The sequence below is a fragment of the Limanda limanda genome, chromosome 11 (genome assembly GCF_963576545.1).
Source record: "Limanda limanda chromosome 11, fLimLim1.1, whole genome shotgun sequence".
Classification (NCBI taxonomy): Eukaryota; Metazoa; Chordata; class Actinopteri; order Pleuronectiformes; family Pleuronectidae; genus Limanda; species Limanda limanda.
In genome coordinates, this window is record NC_083646.1 from 11,771,269 (window position 1) to 11,786,658 (window position 15,390).

The window sequence follows — 15,390 nt, forward strand, 5'->3', positions numbered from 1 at the left end:
GCTCCTCCTGATACGTAGAGACAGAGACAGCGCTGTAAGGGTCCAGCACCATCTGACAACAGCGGACCATGGTCACCACCAGGAAGAAACAGAGGAGGAAGAAGAAGAAGAGGACAAAGCCAAGGTCCACGTCCAAATCCAACTTGCTCACAGGGAAGTCCGGTGTGTCCATGGTGTCTAATCCACAAACGTCCTCTTCACAGTTCTTCTCTAATTTGTCTACTTTTCCAAAAACATTTTTACACACTATTTCTTAATTTGTATGAACTTCTCCAGTTAGTCCTGTTACGCTGCTGCAGTTTCCACAATCCCAAACTAAAGTCAAATATCCAGTCCTTGGTCTAGTTTTTAATTTCCTCTTCCAGCATCGACACCTTCTGTCCTCCCCCAGTACAAGAGGTGGAGTGGTGGACACACAGAGCCCCATTTGGCACCTGTGTCCAGCATGAATAGTTAACAAGTTTGGTAACGATCAGGCTTTTCCTCCGATGAGAACACCAAGGCATCTCTGTGGCCACTTCAGGAGACGAGACCTCTACAGGAGATTAACACCTTGACAAGAGTCATTGGATCCCTGGGCAGTGCAAGGTTCACCGACACACGACAACGCAGAAAGATGTCGCACAAGTTTTTACAGCTTTGAATAATGCAAATGCTGCACACAGATCAAGATTCTCTGTCTATACTGAAATCAGTTCACCCTACACATACATACTCAGGCTGACATGCACAAGGGCTCATTATGTTTATGATCTGATATTCATAAAGATTCTAGAGTGCCGAATGGTGAAGAGGCAAAAGGGGAAAAAGGAAAGGTTCTCGAAGAGAAAGAGGATATGACGCCTTTGTGGCAATCCACTTGAGAGGGGTTGAAAACCGATCCTCACCAAAAAGATGCAGATTGCTTGTATTCTGATGCCAGGACACAGACACACACAAGTTCAGAGGGAAGAGACTCCATGCAAATAACATTGGATCTGGACCCAAAGCTGGAAGAGGAGTGAATGTGTTGTGTCAAATTAAGATTTTTACAGCACGAGAAGTCACTCAACCCAATCAACCCAAACAGGGCAGAGTTGACATAGTAAACCTGACTTAAACCAGTCAGAGCATTATCTCCATCTGTTTTCACCCCCAGGCTGTGAAAGAGAGGAGGGAAGGACGAAGGCTGAAACTGATCCCAGCAGTAACCCACGGATCTCTCCTCCGTGCGTCTTCAGCGACATGCAGAAAGGGAACAGATACAGGCCAATCACAGCTAAGCAGGCTTTTGTTTCCTCACCAGTTAACATAAAACTCTCTCACGGAAGTGAACACATGCAGGGATGTAACTGAAAACATCCATGACTCTTGCATGAACGTGATAAGTGAACAGATTAAATAAATAAACTTTGTGATTAAGGATTAAATGCACAACAGAACACTGTGGCTGTATGACTCTGCCAACCAGTGCATTGGGCATATTTCTATATTATTTTTTTTCCAGATTCCTATAAGGTCACTGTGACCTTTGACCTTTAACCACTGACATGTGATTACTTTATCACCATCGTGACCGTGACCTTTGACCATCATTTAATCAATGAGTCCAAATTAATTTAATGAGATTTAATGAAAAACCTGAAATCACATTCACAGTAACAGGAGGTCACCTTGACCGTTGTCAAATACAGCATAAGAAATAAAACTTGAATAAGAAAATATATTTTGTACGTAAGCATAAATCCAAATTTTTCTGTATGGTTTGTTTTGTAAAATAAGTTTTCATATTGCAGCATTTCAGTAAACTTAAACGCTGATACGCATATAACTGTGAGATGTTTTATAGGCCAATTGATGAATCAGTCAGGAAGGAGTTTTTTGTATTTGTTTATTTCTTATTCTGTTTTTTGACTTTGTAACTCTGATTTACTCGACTCTATTCTACGATCTGACTAACTCTGCTAAGACATGTGGGCAGTATAAATTAGAATCCAACTCCATTTCTGACAATATAGCAATTTATTACAAAAACCAGACATTCTCTCATTTAACATTTCATATACAGTTTATTTATATATTTGTGTTTAATGAGTGATAAAATTTCACATATTTGAAAAAAAAAGAAACCCGGATACAGAGAGCGACCAAAAAGTTTTTTTAACAACATAGACGACACAGTCACCAACATATTTTGAAGATAAAAACTGGACATTAATGGACATGGGTTTACATACAATTACATAATTTGTCAGTTAGTGTGCAAGTGTTACACACAAACTATAGAAAACTGTAATAAAAAGGGTCCAATTTAAACTAATACCACAAATTAAAAACTAAATATGTTTCAATGCGTCATATTTCATCACACAACATTCTTCTAAAATACAAACTTACCAAAAATTGATTGTATAACACAGGTGGTCGGATCTCGTTGGCAAATATTCAGTCCTCGTCCAAATGTTAGTCACATGAGGACAAAACACTCAACACTTTTTGGACATTTTCACTTTTATATCTTCTGTTTATTCCATATCAATCCTGAATACCCTGATCAAACCTTTAATTAGATACCAATCAGAAGATGGTAATGGACAATTCAAGTTATCATTCAAAGTTTTGAAATAACAAAGTACTACGGAAATTTTCAAGGAAATCATCACATGACTACCACATCTCTCCAATTCAAAATAACATGTAGGAAAACATTTATAACAACAATAGAGAATGGCTTAAAAGTACATCATTCCTGCTTGTTAATTATTGCTGAGTGATTACTTCTTTTTTTTGATTTACAAAAGGAGTACAAAAATCCCATACTTGGTACAGGTTAATGCAGGATGACAGAAAGACGTCAAGCAATTCCGAAAACCCTATGACTGTATTAAAACTTGATAATGATACTGTACGCATCCATTAAACATACACACACACACATGCATAGTGTATATATATGTAAATATACATATATATAAATGTAGGCAAAGAAAAATAGATTATACATTTCCACCGGGCACCTAGACCAACAGTATACAGCCACTGTAACACCTTGTGTCTGTGTTATTAAAGTACATCATTCCATGAAGAAAAAGAAAAAACTTAAATGTTCCATAAGAGGAAAAAATGAAATAATAAAAAGTTATAGGTGAAGCACATAGAAAACTGTACTCAATATAAACCTACACATTGTAGAAGCGCTTCATGAAAGCAGTGCTGACATGCAGAAACATGCTGTGGATTTCAAACTGCGAGTGACAGTGGTGGTTTGCGTGCGACAGCTGAGATTTTCTTTTAAAATCACCAAAGCTGTATATCCCTGCAATTTCCTGAGAGTTTAAATCAACGATCGGGGTGATTTATCTACGTGCTAACGGGTAAAACAGCAAAATACACTCTTCATCAACGCCTGAGAAAACCAGGAATATATTACAATACAAGGCTTTTTCTTTGTGTTTACCAGAATGTGAGTGTGTTATTGTGCAGTCTACTCAAATGCATTTGTGATTGTGCGCTTTTATATATGTATTTATTTATATATATATATCACATATCTACAATATAGGTTGTTGAGCTTTGGGTAGTGCTAGCTAGAGATGTCTCTTAGAATGGCTGTCTTATTGTTAAAATAATATTATTTTCATCAGTAGCAAATCCTTGATTGTCCTCTCCCATATATCTACAGTCAGGTAAATCCCACCATATTCAACTGGCCTGTGGCAGTGCAGTTGATGCCATGCAAAGCAAGGGAAGAGTGCTACTCTCAGGAGCAGGAAGAAAACAGGTAGAGAAGAGCAAAATATAAGAGAGTGTAAGGGCAAGAACTGTTAGGACAAAGGTGTGAACTGTATCGACTATGTCACTCATTAAACGAAGGGTAGATTGGAATCTCAAAGTCATCGCTGTTGAAGTTGGCAGGCTGGTCCAGCATGGACAACACATCCTGGAACAGATAAAAAAAGACAAGGCCAAGATTTATTATAAGTGATAAAACAAAAAGGGAGAGTAGAGCCAGATTGATTTTGTATCACTCACAGGAAACATGTCTTGCTGGTTGCCCTGAGCATGAGGATGCTGCTCTAAGTTACTCTGCGCATGTTGCTGGCCTTGCCACTGAGGCCACACTGCCTCCGCTGCTCTGGACGGAAACTGTGCCCCCGACTGAGAGCCGTCTGAAACAGAGAGCAGAGGGGTCAGAGGATGTACCTGTATAAACACACAGACATGGTTCAAACCATATCTGAGCATACAACCTACCATAGCCATTGGTGTTGAGGCTGGCACGAGCATTAATTTGTGGGTAGTCTGCCCCGCTGGTGGGGGTGGGAGCAGCACCTGCAGGCATCTGGCCAAAAGAGTTTGAAGAGCCGCCTCCAAATCCTCCCATGGGAGCAAACGGAGGAGACATGGTCTTTGCTGCCTGGGGAGCCACCTGTTGGTAAGAATTAAAAGAGCAACTCTGTTTATTGACTTAAAGTAAAGTAGGGTCGATGCTAAATAATTAAATATGTGGTCAGTAACTGGCAGGAAGACAAAAACGTGTCGTTATATCAGTAAGTATATCACCGTTGCTTCCTTTGTGAATAAAGATTGATTTAAAATGTTAACACAGATGAGATAAATGGGAGCATGACTCCTGTCGTGCTATGTTACCTGGTTATTAAATTGTGGTCTTGCTCCGGGTCCAGCTCCAGGCCATCCTACTACTGGTCCTGCAAGGAGGGGACTCCCAGTGCTGGACGGGGTGACCGACTGCGGGACTCCATTCTGACGGGACATCTGAGCCAGCATCTGTCCTGCTGAGTGAGCTGGCTGTGTCATCTGTGGAGTCATGTTGACTTGCCTGCAGAGAAGAGTGAAGAGAGAGTGAGAGCTCTGTTAAAAATAAAAACAGACTCCGTTACATATCATGATAGAAACTCAGCTGAAATAAAAACAGAAAAACCTTCTTATAGAAAAAGAATGCGAGTAAATTTTAATAAAAATCATGGTAACAACTACCGGAAACATATCGTGCATGTTTTCAGGATTACACTCTGAAGAAACAACGATTTATAGCAGATGAGGGAAGCTTTTATTCTACTACAGCTGGGAGAATTGGGTAATTTTCCCAAAGGGCTTTTGTTGTAAATCAGCCAAAACCTACAGGTAAACAAGGTGGTAGCTCACATTAATGCAAGTTTATTAGTTCCCACAGCAGCCAGGAGTCACCGAGTTTACAGAGGATAATAATCACATTATCTCCACGTCTCAACTTGTTATCTCAAGGTAACGAAATAACCTAATTAAGTCAGATCTCTAGATAACAGGATAAACTACAGGCACCTTCAAGCACTTGTTTCTGCTCCTTATCATGTTGCTTGTATAAGAGATGTAACTGACTTTCATTGCCAGAAAAGAGACCAAATAAATTGTGTAGTTTCCACAATAAACAGTGGAATGAGCCAAACACACCCTGAGGCAATAAAATAGAAGTGTTTACTTAAAAAATGCATTAGAGTATGTTTTGCCTGAGGATTAAGATCTGTTGTACATGAACATCAATCAGTCAACACGTTAACAGGCCTGGTGAGGTGAATCACATTGACTATCTTATTACAATGGCACCTGTCAACATGGGGCATATTAGACAAGTGAGCAGTTCACTTTTTAAGCTGATGTGTTGGAAGCCGGAAAAATTAGCAAGCACAAGGATCTTAGTAACTCTGCCAAGGGCCAAATTTAAAGATTACTGGGTCAGCGGCTCTTTAACACAGCAGGTCTTATGGGATGTTCCCATGTGGAGTGGTTGGCACAAGGAAGAACAACTGGTGAACTGCCGACAGGGTCATGGAAGCGCAAGAATCCTTGTGGCCCTGTCCTACAGAACTACTGTTGTACAAACTGCTGAAAACGTTAATATTTGCCAAAGTTCATATCCACCCCACAAAGTCCTGGAAAAAGGTCTAATTATAAAAAACATGTATAGGCGGAGTACAGATGCATTTAAGTATGTGTTAATATCTTTGTTCCTCAGACCACAGGACACCTTCAAAGCTCTTGTGTCAACCAGTTGGTGCTTTTGGCAGCATGAGGTGAACCTACACAATATTATGCAGGTGTTTTTAAATGTGGTGGCAGCTCTTTGTAAGCACATGAGACTTCCTACCTGTAAGCATCATTGGGTCGTCCTGCATTGAAGTTGTTGGCCTGAGGGTAAACCTGTGCGGAGGGAGTGGAGGTGGAGGACATGCCCTTCGTCTGATCTGGGCCTTGGAAAAGGGAGGAGTAGAGCTCTGGCTTCTCAAGGGTCTTGCTGTGGTCTGGACCTGCAGCTGGGACAGGCTGTACCGGCTGGACTGGCATCTGAGGACCAGCAAAATCCTTAGTGAGCGATCACACTCCAGAACTCTATAAGTGTCTCGGTGCTGGAGAAAATATCCGACACAACCGAAAAGTTTAAGTGTCTGGTTCTGGTGAATTTGATGCGTTTACAGAGGTCGGCAAATATGGCGGCGTAGTCAAATGCATGTGTAGTTATTCATATTGAAAAAGGAATTCACAATGTAGGAGGATGCAATCATAGTTGGAGGAACCTAAACTGCCAACCTCGGTCAAAAAAGGGAACAAATCCTCAGACAGTACAGAAGTATTGTATGTGAATGTACATGATAATCCACAATGAGCAAAAGCTTTGTTGAGTTAGCATCAAGTGAAACAGGTTTTTCTTTGTTTTCATTTTTGTTTCAGCAGGAATATTTATTATTTGCATGTTTGTGGTTTTGCAGTAGTAATTATGAAACCTTCAAAACTGTAACCTACAGTCACATTGTAGGACCTAAAAATCAATAAAGAAAAATATGTTTATGTTTTTTAGGATATGTGATCAGTGTTGTTTCAGTGTATCTCTCTTAAGAATTTTTTACTCCGCTTTGTGTTTACCTTATGAATATTGTGTTGTACTACCCATGGGGAAGTACAATGTTGTTCTCTCACTGGTGGTACATGTTTTCCTCTTTATTAGGAACAATGTAACCACAGTTCTGTTAAAATAAACAGTAAGTAGTCTATGCTTCAATTGGACTGGACATGTATATCCATGGGTCCGCACATGTGTGGTCTAACCTGTGAGAGGGCAATCGGCCCCGCTTCATACAGCCCGTCTCTGGCTCCGCCTCCCTCCAGCTCGGCCTGCTGCTGCTGTTGGAACTGCCTGGAAAAGGCAAAGCAGGTGCTGAGTAAAAGTCTATTATAATAGTCCCATCACCATTTCCATGCCTCCACTGTTGAGTGAGAAATCCCAAACACCTTCTGATAAAACAACCCACCACCGGTCACCATGGCAACATAAAAAGAGAAAGGGGGACAAAGGAGGAAGAGTGTGACAAGCTCCAGCCGAGAAACACCTGCTATATAAACACTGTACAAACCACTAACATGCTACATCACCTTTTACATTTGTATGTGTTTACTACTTACTATTGGAAAACTATAACACATGCTTCTTATTAGACAACAGTTCTATTTTTTTTCAACGCTACAGTGGAACAGAGACACCTAAAATGAGAAAAGAATTCCTCAGGGTGGGAAATGATAACAAAAACAAAGGGTCTATAGTTGGCTAGTAACAGCAGTAGTCTCCCATGAAGAAGCAGCCCCCGTTCTCCCATGCAGGGGAACAATAGTCAGGTCAGGCCTGGTCTCACCTGATGGCCACCTGCCCCGGGCTGAGCACAACAGGAAGGCAGCTTGGGCTGCTCTGACCCAGGGAAGGGGGCAGCATGCCCCCTGGGGAGGAGATGGGGGTGAGGGGGTCCTGAGTCGAGTTTCTACTGCCCCACAATTAGAGATGGGTGCAAAGGAGAGGTGTAGGGAGAGAGCGATCAGTGTGTGGTTTATTTAAAGTAGTTTTGGTAATGTTGAAAGTGGAATTGGGGATTGAGGGAGGACAGGTAAGCATTCAGACGGACGGATCTTTCCAGGATCTTACAGTTATATTTCACCAAATCAGTTCTTTCATTGTGTGCAGTCATTTATTGTGTAATAAGGTTGTGTAATCACCGGTAATGGTAAAAGTATTTCTACTAAGATTGACTCACTTGACGTTGACATTGGTACAGATGATATACTCAATCTCCTCTGAGAAAGGGTTCTGGAAGGTGAAGGAGCTCGTTCTCATCCAGATCCATTCTCTCGATTTTGAGCGGAACCGAAACATCACTGACAAAACCTGACCCTTCAGCTTCAACACCTGAGGACACACGTGCAACCTTTCAAACAGTGGTAATGTTGTGTTTACACAATAACACAATAATCTAGTATACTGACAGATATCAGGTTAAACCTTCAAAAATATATTACAGCTTGAATGTAGAAGAATCTGTTGAACTGTGGGAACTGACTGAAGCGTCTTAAGATCAGTTTCCGTTCTGGTTTGACTTTACTTCCTATTTTACAGTAAATAGAAGGTTGCAGTGAGTAGTGAACTTTTGTTCATCCTGCTGCACAGTAACTTTCCCCATGCCTCAGATGTGGTCAGCAGCTGGTGCTTAAGATATCAAATGTGAAAATGAGACAAGTAACCTAAAGGTTTAAAGGAAGAAGGAAGTCTACACTCTCACTTAGTACGTTGAGTTGACATTAGCCATGACTAACGTAACTCAACCAAAACAGTGCAGCTGTGTAACTTGAGTCTCAATCTGGGTCACTTAAGTGCCAGGGTTTGACAAGGAATAAAAAATAAAAAATATGATAAATCTTTTTCCGCTGTGTCAATTTTGATACTATTTTATTTTGATTCTGACAATGTTGTAGCATAAGTTACACAAGTTAAAATTTGACCTCAAAAAGTGGCATAATCCTACCTGTTGAAAGCTGTCTCTCAGTAAGCCCTGGTCTTCAGGGTGGGCGAACTCCAAAATATGCTTACCGAGCAAATCCTGCAACATCAGCAGATAACACAAGAATAATAAGCATAGAAAACACAAACGCCGTCGGAATTAGAAATTTCCACCAGTTGTGAAGCGTACCTGCGGCTGGTAGCCGACAGTGGCCATGCAGCGGTGGTCTACAAAGGTGAACATGCCCTGGCAATTATGGCGCGAGATGAACTCAACTGGAACACTGATACTGTTGATGTCTGTGTCACCTGGGCAACAAGTCACCTGAAGAGGAAGAAAGGTCCAGTTTAAAAATAAATGTAAGGACCTGCAGGAGCCACACTGCATGACTTCATAACTTCACAAGAATGAGTTTCTAGTTCTCATTCAAAGGTCGTTAATATCATCACTGCTTTGAAACTCCGCAAATCATGCAAATATTTCAAAATACAACATAAACAAATACTATCACTACATCTATTATACCTGTAATCTCCCAATGGCAACAAGACAGTAGCGACTCCCCTGAGTGTTGTCTGCTTCATTATCAGTTAGTGATACTCCTAAAACATAAACACACATTGAAGTATAACTCGTCATTTCCAGGTCCTGGGCATATGATGAAGCAAAAGTAACAGAGATGAAGATGATCCTAAAAAAAAGCTTTAAGTTTTACCTGCGGGGGGCCAAGACTTGATGTATCCTGTACAGTGGACCACTACATACTGGGGCTCCCCTTCCTTGGCTGCACCCAAACCGTTTCTGAGGTAACAAAGGAAAATTCAATTACCATCGACATGCTACTTGGCTACCCTACATATACTGATGTGGAATAATAATGAACAAATTATAAAGAATACCTCAATAGTTTGGATTTGCTCACCTGTTTCTATTCCGAAGGAAATTAAGTCTGTTCATGGACATTGGTTCCACTGGACATGAACCACATCTTCAAACACAAACAGGCAACCAAATGAGCAATTTACACATCTTGGCACAAATCACAGATTAAATATTAAAGTGCACGATTAATTTGATTATGAGCCGTACCTCATTCTGCAGATGAATGAGCGACGGGCCCCCATACTCATTCTTGCTGATGACGGCTGACCTTCCTTCTTCACTGTTCCAGTCTTTAAGTCCAACATCCTCCCTTTGAAGGCAAACCAGTGCAATGAGTCAATCCTGTGTGTAATGGGGTGCATATGTGTCTGCTACGACCTGTTTGTGTATGGTTTATACCTGTGTTGTTATTCTCTGCAGTGGAGAGCTGCTCCCTGAGCTTTTCTGTGTCATCTTGGTGGAGCTGATCATACAAGGAAGAGCCGAGCCATTCAGACTGTGCCTGGTTGAGGACGGGTGTCACAGAGTCTGAGACGTAAACAATGCGGCCGGTCTCACACGACACCACGAACAGGAAGCCATCGGCTGCCTCCAGGATGAGGTGCTTCAGTTCCTTCAGACAGAAAGCATCACAGACGGGCTCAGCAGTGGGGAGGCTTGATCATCGAGCATATTCCTCCACATGTGTAAATTATAATGTTTTCTCGAATCTCAGAAAAGCCCTAGTCCTTTATATCTTGGTCCTTATCATGACTATGTTGTCTGTAAGAGGGTCTTACAAATTGTCTGTTTTACATCTGACCACCCTTCTATTTCTACAGGTCTCTCTGTAGGTTGCTTATACCTGGTCAGTGAGAAAGGAAGGTTTGTACGACCCATCTGCATTGGTATTGCCACTTCCTCGCAGAGATTTCATATGGGACACTGCCATTCGTAAGATGGTAAGTTTGTCTGGTTTCCGTGCCAGAGCGCTGCACGTGGGCACCATGTCGGACAATTCTGTGATGTAGGCGGTCATCTTGTTCCGCCTCCGCCTCTCAATCTCACTGTGGTTCTCCCTGGATGGAGGAAAACAAGGGAGGGATGCAAAGGTGGAGACGATATGTAGGATCAAGATGGGAGAAACAGCTAAGTGGACGACATGGTGTAGAGCTCAGAGTTAATTTTTCTAATGCAACTATGCCAATCTGGAAAAGGAGATGGGCATGAGAGAAGGTGAGCGACGTAATGGACGCATAACACAAAGTGTCGTCAGTGATCAAACTGACAGTGAGAAAACAAGAGATTCTGGTCTGTCGAGACCAGTCGGTGTGACAAAGGAGAGCAAGTGCAAAAAGAGAAAGACCCTTCAGATGTCCTGAGAGGGGAGGGGGGGAGAGAAGAGAAGAGGATTACCAAAGTGAATGAAGACCCCGTCTCACACGAAGCATAGTTGTTAGTGACACAAATCACAGTGGCGGGTTAAGACAGACAACAAGCAGCCGTGGTGCAAAGAAGCAAAGCATTCTGACAGGCACCAAGATCAGGTCCACAGTGCAGCGAAATATTCCGGTAATGCTGTGCTGTCAAAAAACGATGTGCTAGGGCTCCATCAGGACAGGACAGGATCAGTGCATTTAATACTGATATGGATACAAGCAGGAGAGGAAGCCTTCCATAGCGGTACAGGCCAATCCTGGCTAGTTTGTCCTTATCTGCAAAACTCTGATCTTCTTCCAAATACTTGGTTATGAAACCAACCTGCTAAAGCGCTGGTGCCAAAAAAATCTCGACCAAAGTAGAAAAAGAAGTGTTGGAGTAAAAAAAATTGTTGGATAGAGAGAGAGAGGATTACTTCCCTAACTGCCCTCAACTCACTCACATCTAGTTCTCATCAGTAATCCTCCTACCTGGCAAAGCGCTCTTTGTCATTGCCGTTGCCACCTGAATCATCATCGCACCTGAGGAAGAAGAGAAAAACACTCCATGAAGTCTCAGCAGCCTGGACAGTCTAACAATGACATGACAGAGCAACTCGTCCCACTTGGGTGAAAAGAAACACAAGGGAGACAAATGTACCTGAACAACTTGCTTCCGTCGTCATCGTCGAAGTCTGGCCTGCAGTTGTGGAGAAGTGAGACACACATGAGAGGCGTCAGACAAACAGATATGTTCAACACAAGTCAGCAAAAAATGAAAACATCTCACAACACAGACAGCCCAGGAACTAGAACTAACACTAACACACTCTGACACACACACAGACTTACGCAGCTCGTCTCTTGGTCCCTTTTGGCACAACAGCCCCTCCACCTGCTTGGGTCCCACTGGCCCCCATACCCAGATCCGGGTCTGGGTCTGGTAACTCTATTAATAACACAGAGGCGCACAGACAGAGGTGATCACTTATTGTGCCACAAAGGGAAACTAAGCTCTTACTCGGAGCCAATGTTCAAATGCCACATTAAAAATGCATGACAGAGCTCTGATTCACAATGTTAAAGCATTCAGTTAACACCAACTATTCCCTGAATCGTGATTTGTGGTTTGTTGAGGCAGGCACGACCCTGAGCTAACGCTGAAGCTACATGTAGCCCGGAGATGTCACGCTTTAGAGCAGAAAACAGACACATTAGCTCGCCTGGATTTAGCTTCTCACCTCACGGAGCTAAAATAGAAACAAGGGAGCTGCCCACACAGTGTTTTAGCTGCTGTTGGCTGCCAGCTTCTAACCCAGCTCCCACTTATGCAACAACCAGCGAGCCTAGCTGGGGCATTAGCTCGGCTACTAAGCTAACTTAGCCGCTGCTGTCACGCTATGTTTCTGAAAGTGTCCGCTGGAGCCGAGCGGGGGAAAACACCGAGAACCCGCTGACAGCCAGCCCCGGGACGAGGGCTGGAAGCCACCGGGGCCGGGAGAGCACTTTACCTGGGTCAGCAGAGGACATGTCCGACTGGAAGAACATAAACAAACAACTTCAGCTGCGGGGGGGTAAAAAAAGAGACCTCAGCACCCCCGCCCCTCCCCCGCGCTAGCCAGCTAGCTCCCGGGCTAACAGCCTCCTCGCAGATTTCCTCTCGACTTCACTGCGGGGAACCACGACCGGTTCCACGGGCTCCCGAGGGCGAACACCACGGGGGGTAGCAGCGGATCCTCTCCTCCGGTCCCGGTTCCCCCGCTTTCTCTCGGTTTAAAGCCCTCTCGCTGGGTAAGATGGCGTTAGGGGCCAACGGAGCCACAGGCTGTCCACACTGGTTTCTCTCCTCCTCTCGATTGGACTCAGCAGCCAGATACACATGACGTGAAGTGTTGGGAAATCCGTGTGGTGCTCCGCCCAGCAGCGGAGTGTGAGGAGGAGGCAGGAGGCAGGGGGCAGGGGGCAGGGGGCAGGGGGCAGGGGGCAGGAGGCAGGAGGCAGGGGGCTGGGGGCAGGGGGCAGGAGGCAGGAGGCAGGAGGAGAGGAGAGGAGAGGAGAACTAAAGGTTCTGAGTTTATCTGAGTTTATCACTATGTGGACTGAGAGTGTCTGTGCAGGAAGTGTCCTCCGTCTGCTGTGATTCATGTTTTATAGATAGATTGATAGAATCCTTTAATAGTCCCACAGTGGGGAAATTTGAGGGTTTTACAGCAGCAGCGCAGGCACGGTGCAACAAGAGCAAAAGAAAGAGCAAAACAACATAGTAAAAAACAAAAACAACAATGAGCAAAAAGAAAAAAGTAAACAGTCAAAAAAGCAAATAAATAGTAAGTAGTAGACAGTGGCGGCTGGTGACATTTTTTTTGGGGGGGGCGCACTTGGGCGGCGCGGTTTAAATAGCCCACCGCAATGAGAAAAAAAAAACTCCGGGGTGCTCCGGGGACCTCCGGTCCGGTCCCCGGACCGGGACGTCCCCGGGGACGTGCTCCTCCGGGACCGTCTCCGGGACGTCCCCGGGGACGTCCCGGTCCCCGGGGAGGTGCTTCGGGAGGTGCTCCGGTCCCGGTCTCCGGAGCACCGGAGGGAGGTGCACCCGGGAGGTGCTCCGGTCGCGTCCCGGTCGTCCCGGACGTCCCGGTCCCCGGGGAGGTGCTCCGGTGCTCCGGGAGGTGACCGAGACCGGGACGTCCCCGGGGACGGTCCCGGAGGAGCACGTCCCCATGCACGTTAACATGTGGTTAAAAATTTCAGCTGATTATTACTGATCGATAAAACTACACACACGACACAGTAAACAACAATGCTTCTATCTGTCCACTGTCTGTCCTCTACCTGTCTCACTCAGTGCTCCGGGACCGGAGCTGCACCTCCGTGCAGATTAAAAGTATCTGCTAACTATGCAGCTCCTGTAGATCAGTGATAAGGTCTCTGATTGGACAGTCCTGTCAGCATGATGTATAAGAAACCCTTTCATTGGCTGTAGGCGCAAGTGAAGTGCGCCCATGGCTCGAACTGTCATCCGCCATTGAGAAGCTGTCCTTGCTCAAATGTTCCTGCCCCTTTTGTTGGCTTCCATAGACTTCCACTTGCCCGGCGCCCACAGGGAGGAGTGGCTTCTCTCTCAGTGATAACGAATGGCAAATATATTACCAAATATAATATATTAAGTGGTTTTTGACAGGGGCTTACGGTCTCCGGCACACATTTAACGCCTTAAAACAGTACATTTCTTATTAAATTATTTGATATATAATGTTTTTTGACATGTCATTTTTTTTTTTTTTTTTTTTTTTTCACCTCAAAATTGTAGGGTGGGCGGCGCCCCGGCGCCCTGTATGACGAACCGCCACTGGTAGTAGAACAACTGAACAATACAATTAAATAATTAAATTAAATAATTAAATAAATTAAATTGCACATATTGTGTTGTGTGTTCAATGGGGTCACAGCTGGTTGTACAGTCTGACAGCAGCAGGAAGGAAGGACCTGCGATACCTCTCCCTCACACACCGGGGGTGAATCAGCCGGTGGCTGAAGGAGCTGTTTAGAGCTGCCAGGGTGTCCCGCATGGGGTGGGAGGAGGGACATCGATCAAAAAGAGAGAAAAGGGAGATGATGAGTTCACTTACAAAAACACGTGACTTTATGTGGATGTGTGTGATCTCATCAGGCTATTATACTTCACTTATACCTTTGATGATCAGATTTGGAAAAAACAAGAGCACCCAGAAGTTAAAAACCTGACTGTAAGGTAAATTATAAGTCCTTTTTGGCATTTAAAAATGTAACTTTCATTGAATTAAATTGACATTTAATCAACAACTGCAAGTTCATCATATACGGCTCAGATGGTATTGATATATGAATCTATGAACTATTTTGTAATCTCATTCATGTTCTACTCATTGTTTAATTTGCAATATTTCTCATTTGATATTTGGGACTTTCAAGCACATTTTATATAAGATTTTTTATTGACATTTTCACACAAAGGTGATGTAATGATTGATCAAATCATAAAAAATATTGTATATTTCTCTATCTCTGTTCTTTCAGGTGAACTGAGTCGAGGTAAATATCCACTCAGTTTTCTCCTGGAAGAAGACTTTATTTATACTCCACTGCCTCCAAATGCATCGGTTAGTGTAGGTGTCTTAGTGAGAGTGTATTGGTTGATAACGATAACGATTTGTTTGTCACAAATCAAATTTTGATAGTTTAATTTTGTTGTCACGCTATGTTTGTGCCAAGAACACTTTATCTTAATGTGTATTGTATATTAAGCACTTTGAGCTGCACATCTTCAATGAAAGGTT

The 15,390-nt window shown here is 43.4% G+C and overlaps 1 protein-coding gene across 2 annotated transcripts; it reads right to left on the minus strand.

Annotated features, from left to right (window-relative positions):
* Positions 1-2,028: 2,028 nt before the first annotated feature.
* arnt (aryl hydrocarbon receptor nuclear translocator) lies at positions 2,029-12,924 on the minus strand. Of its 2 annotated transcripts, XM_061081686.1 has the most exons (19): positions 12,586-12,924; positions 11,927-12,023; positions 11,736-11,774; positions 11,567-11,617; positions 10,522-10,735; positions 10,077-10,290; positions 9,885-9,987; positions 9,718-9,783; positions 9,511-9,596; positions 9,321-9,397; positions 8,985-9,119; positions 8,820-8,894; positions 8,055-8,206; positions 7,081-7,168; positions 6,125-6,321; positions 4,630-4,819; positions 4,234-4,408; positions 4,012-4,148; positions 2,029-3,919 (listed from the first exon to the last, which is right to left on the minus strand). In XM_061081686.1, exons 1-19 carry the CDS (start codon positions 12,620-12,622, stop codon positions 3,836-3,838), a joined length of 2,217 nt encoding a protein of 738 aa, XP_060937669.1. In that variant the 5' UTR covers positions 12,623-12,924; the 3' UTR covers positions 2,029-3,835. The 2 variants fall into 2 exon arrangements, with proteins under 2 accessions (XP_060937669.1, XP_060937670.1); XM_061081687.1 differs by lacking the exon at positions 11,567-11,617.
* Positions 12,925-15,390: the final 2,466 nt, after the last annotated feature.

Bases quoted from the DNA above. Each gene is read 5' to 3' on its own strand.
- arnt (XM_061081686.1), bottom strand. From the start codon at position 12,622: ATGTTCTTCCAGTCGGACATGTCCTCTGCTGACCCAG. The intron at 11,618-11,735 runs GTACATTTGTCT...CTTCTTCCTCAG, and splicing joins GACGGAAGCAAGTTGTTCAG to GTGCGATGATGATTCAGGTG. The intron at 9,784-9,884 runs GTACGGCTCATA...TTGTGTTTGAAG, and splicing joins TCATTCATCTGCAGAATGAG to ATGTGGTTCATGTCCAGTGG.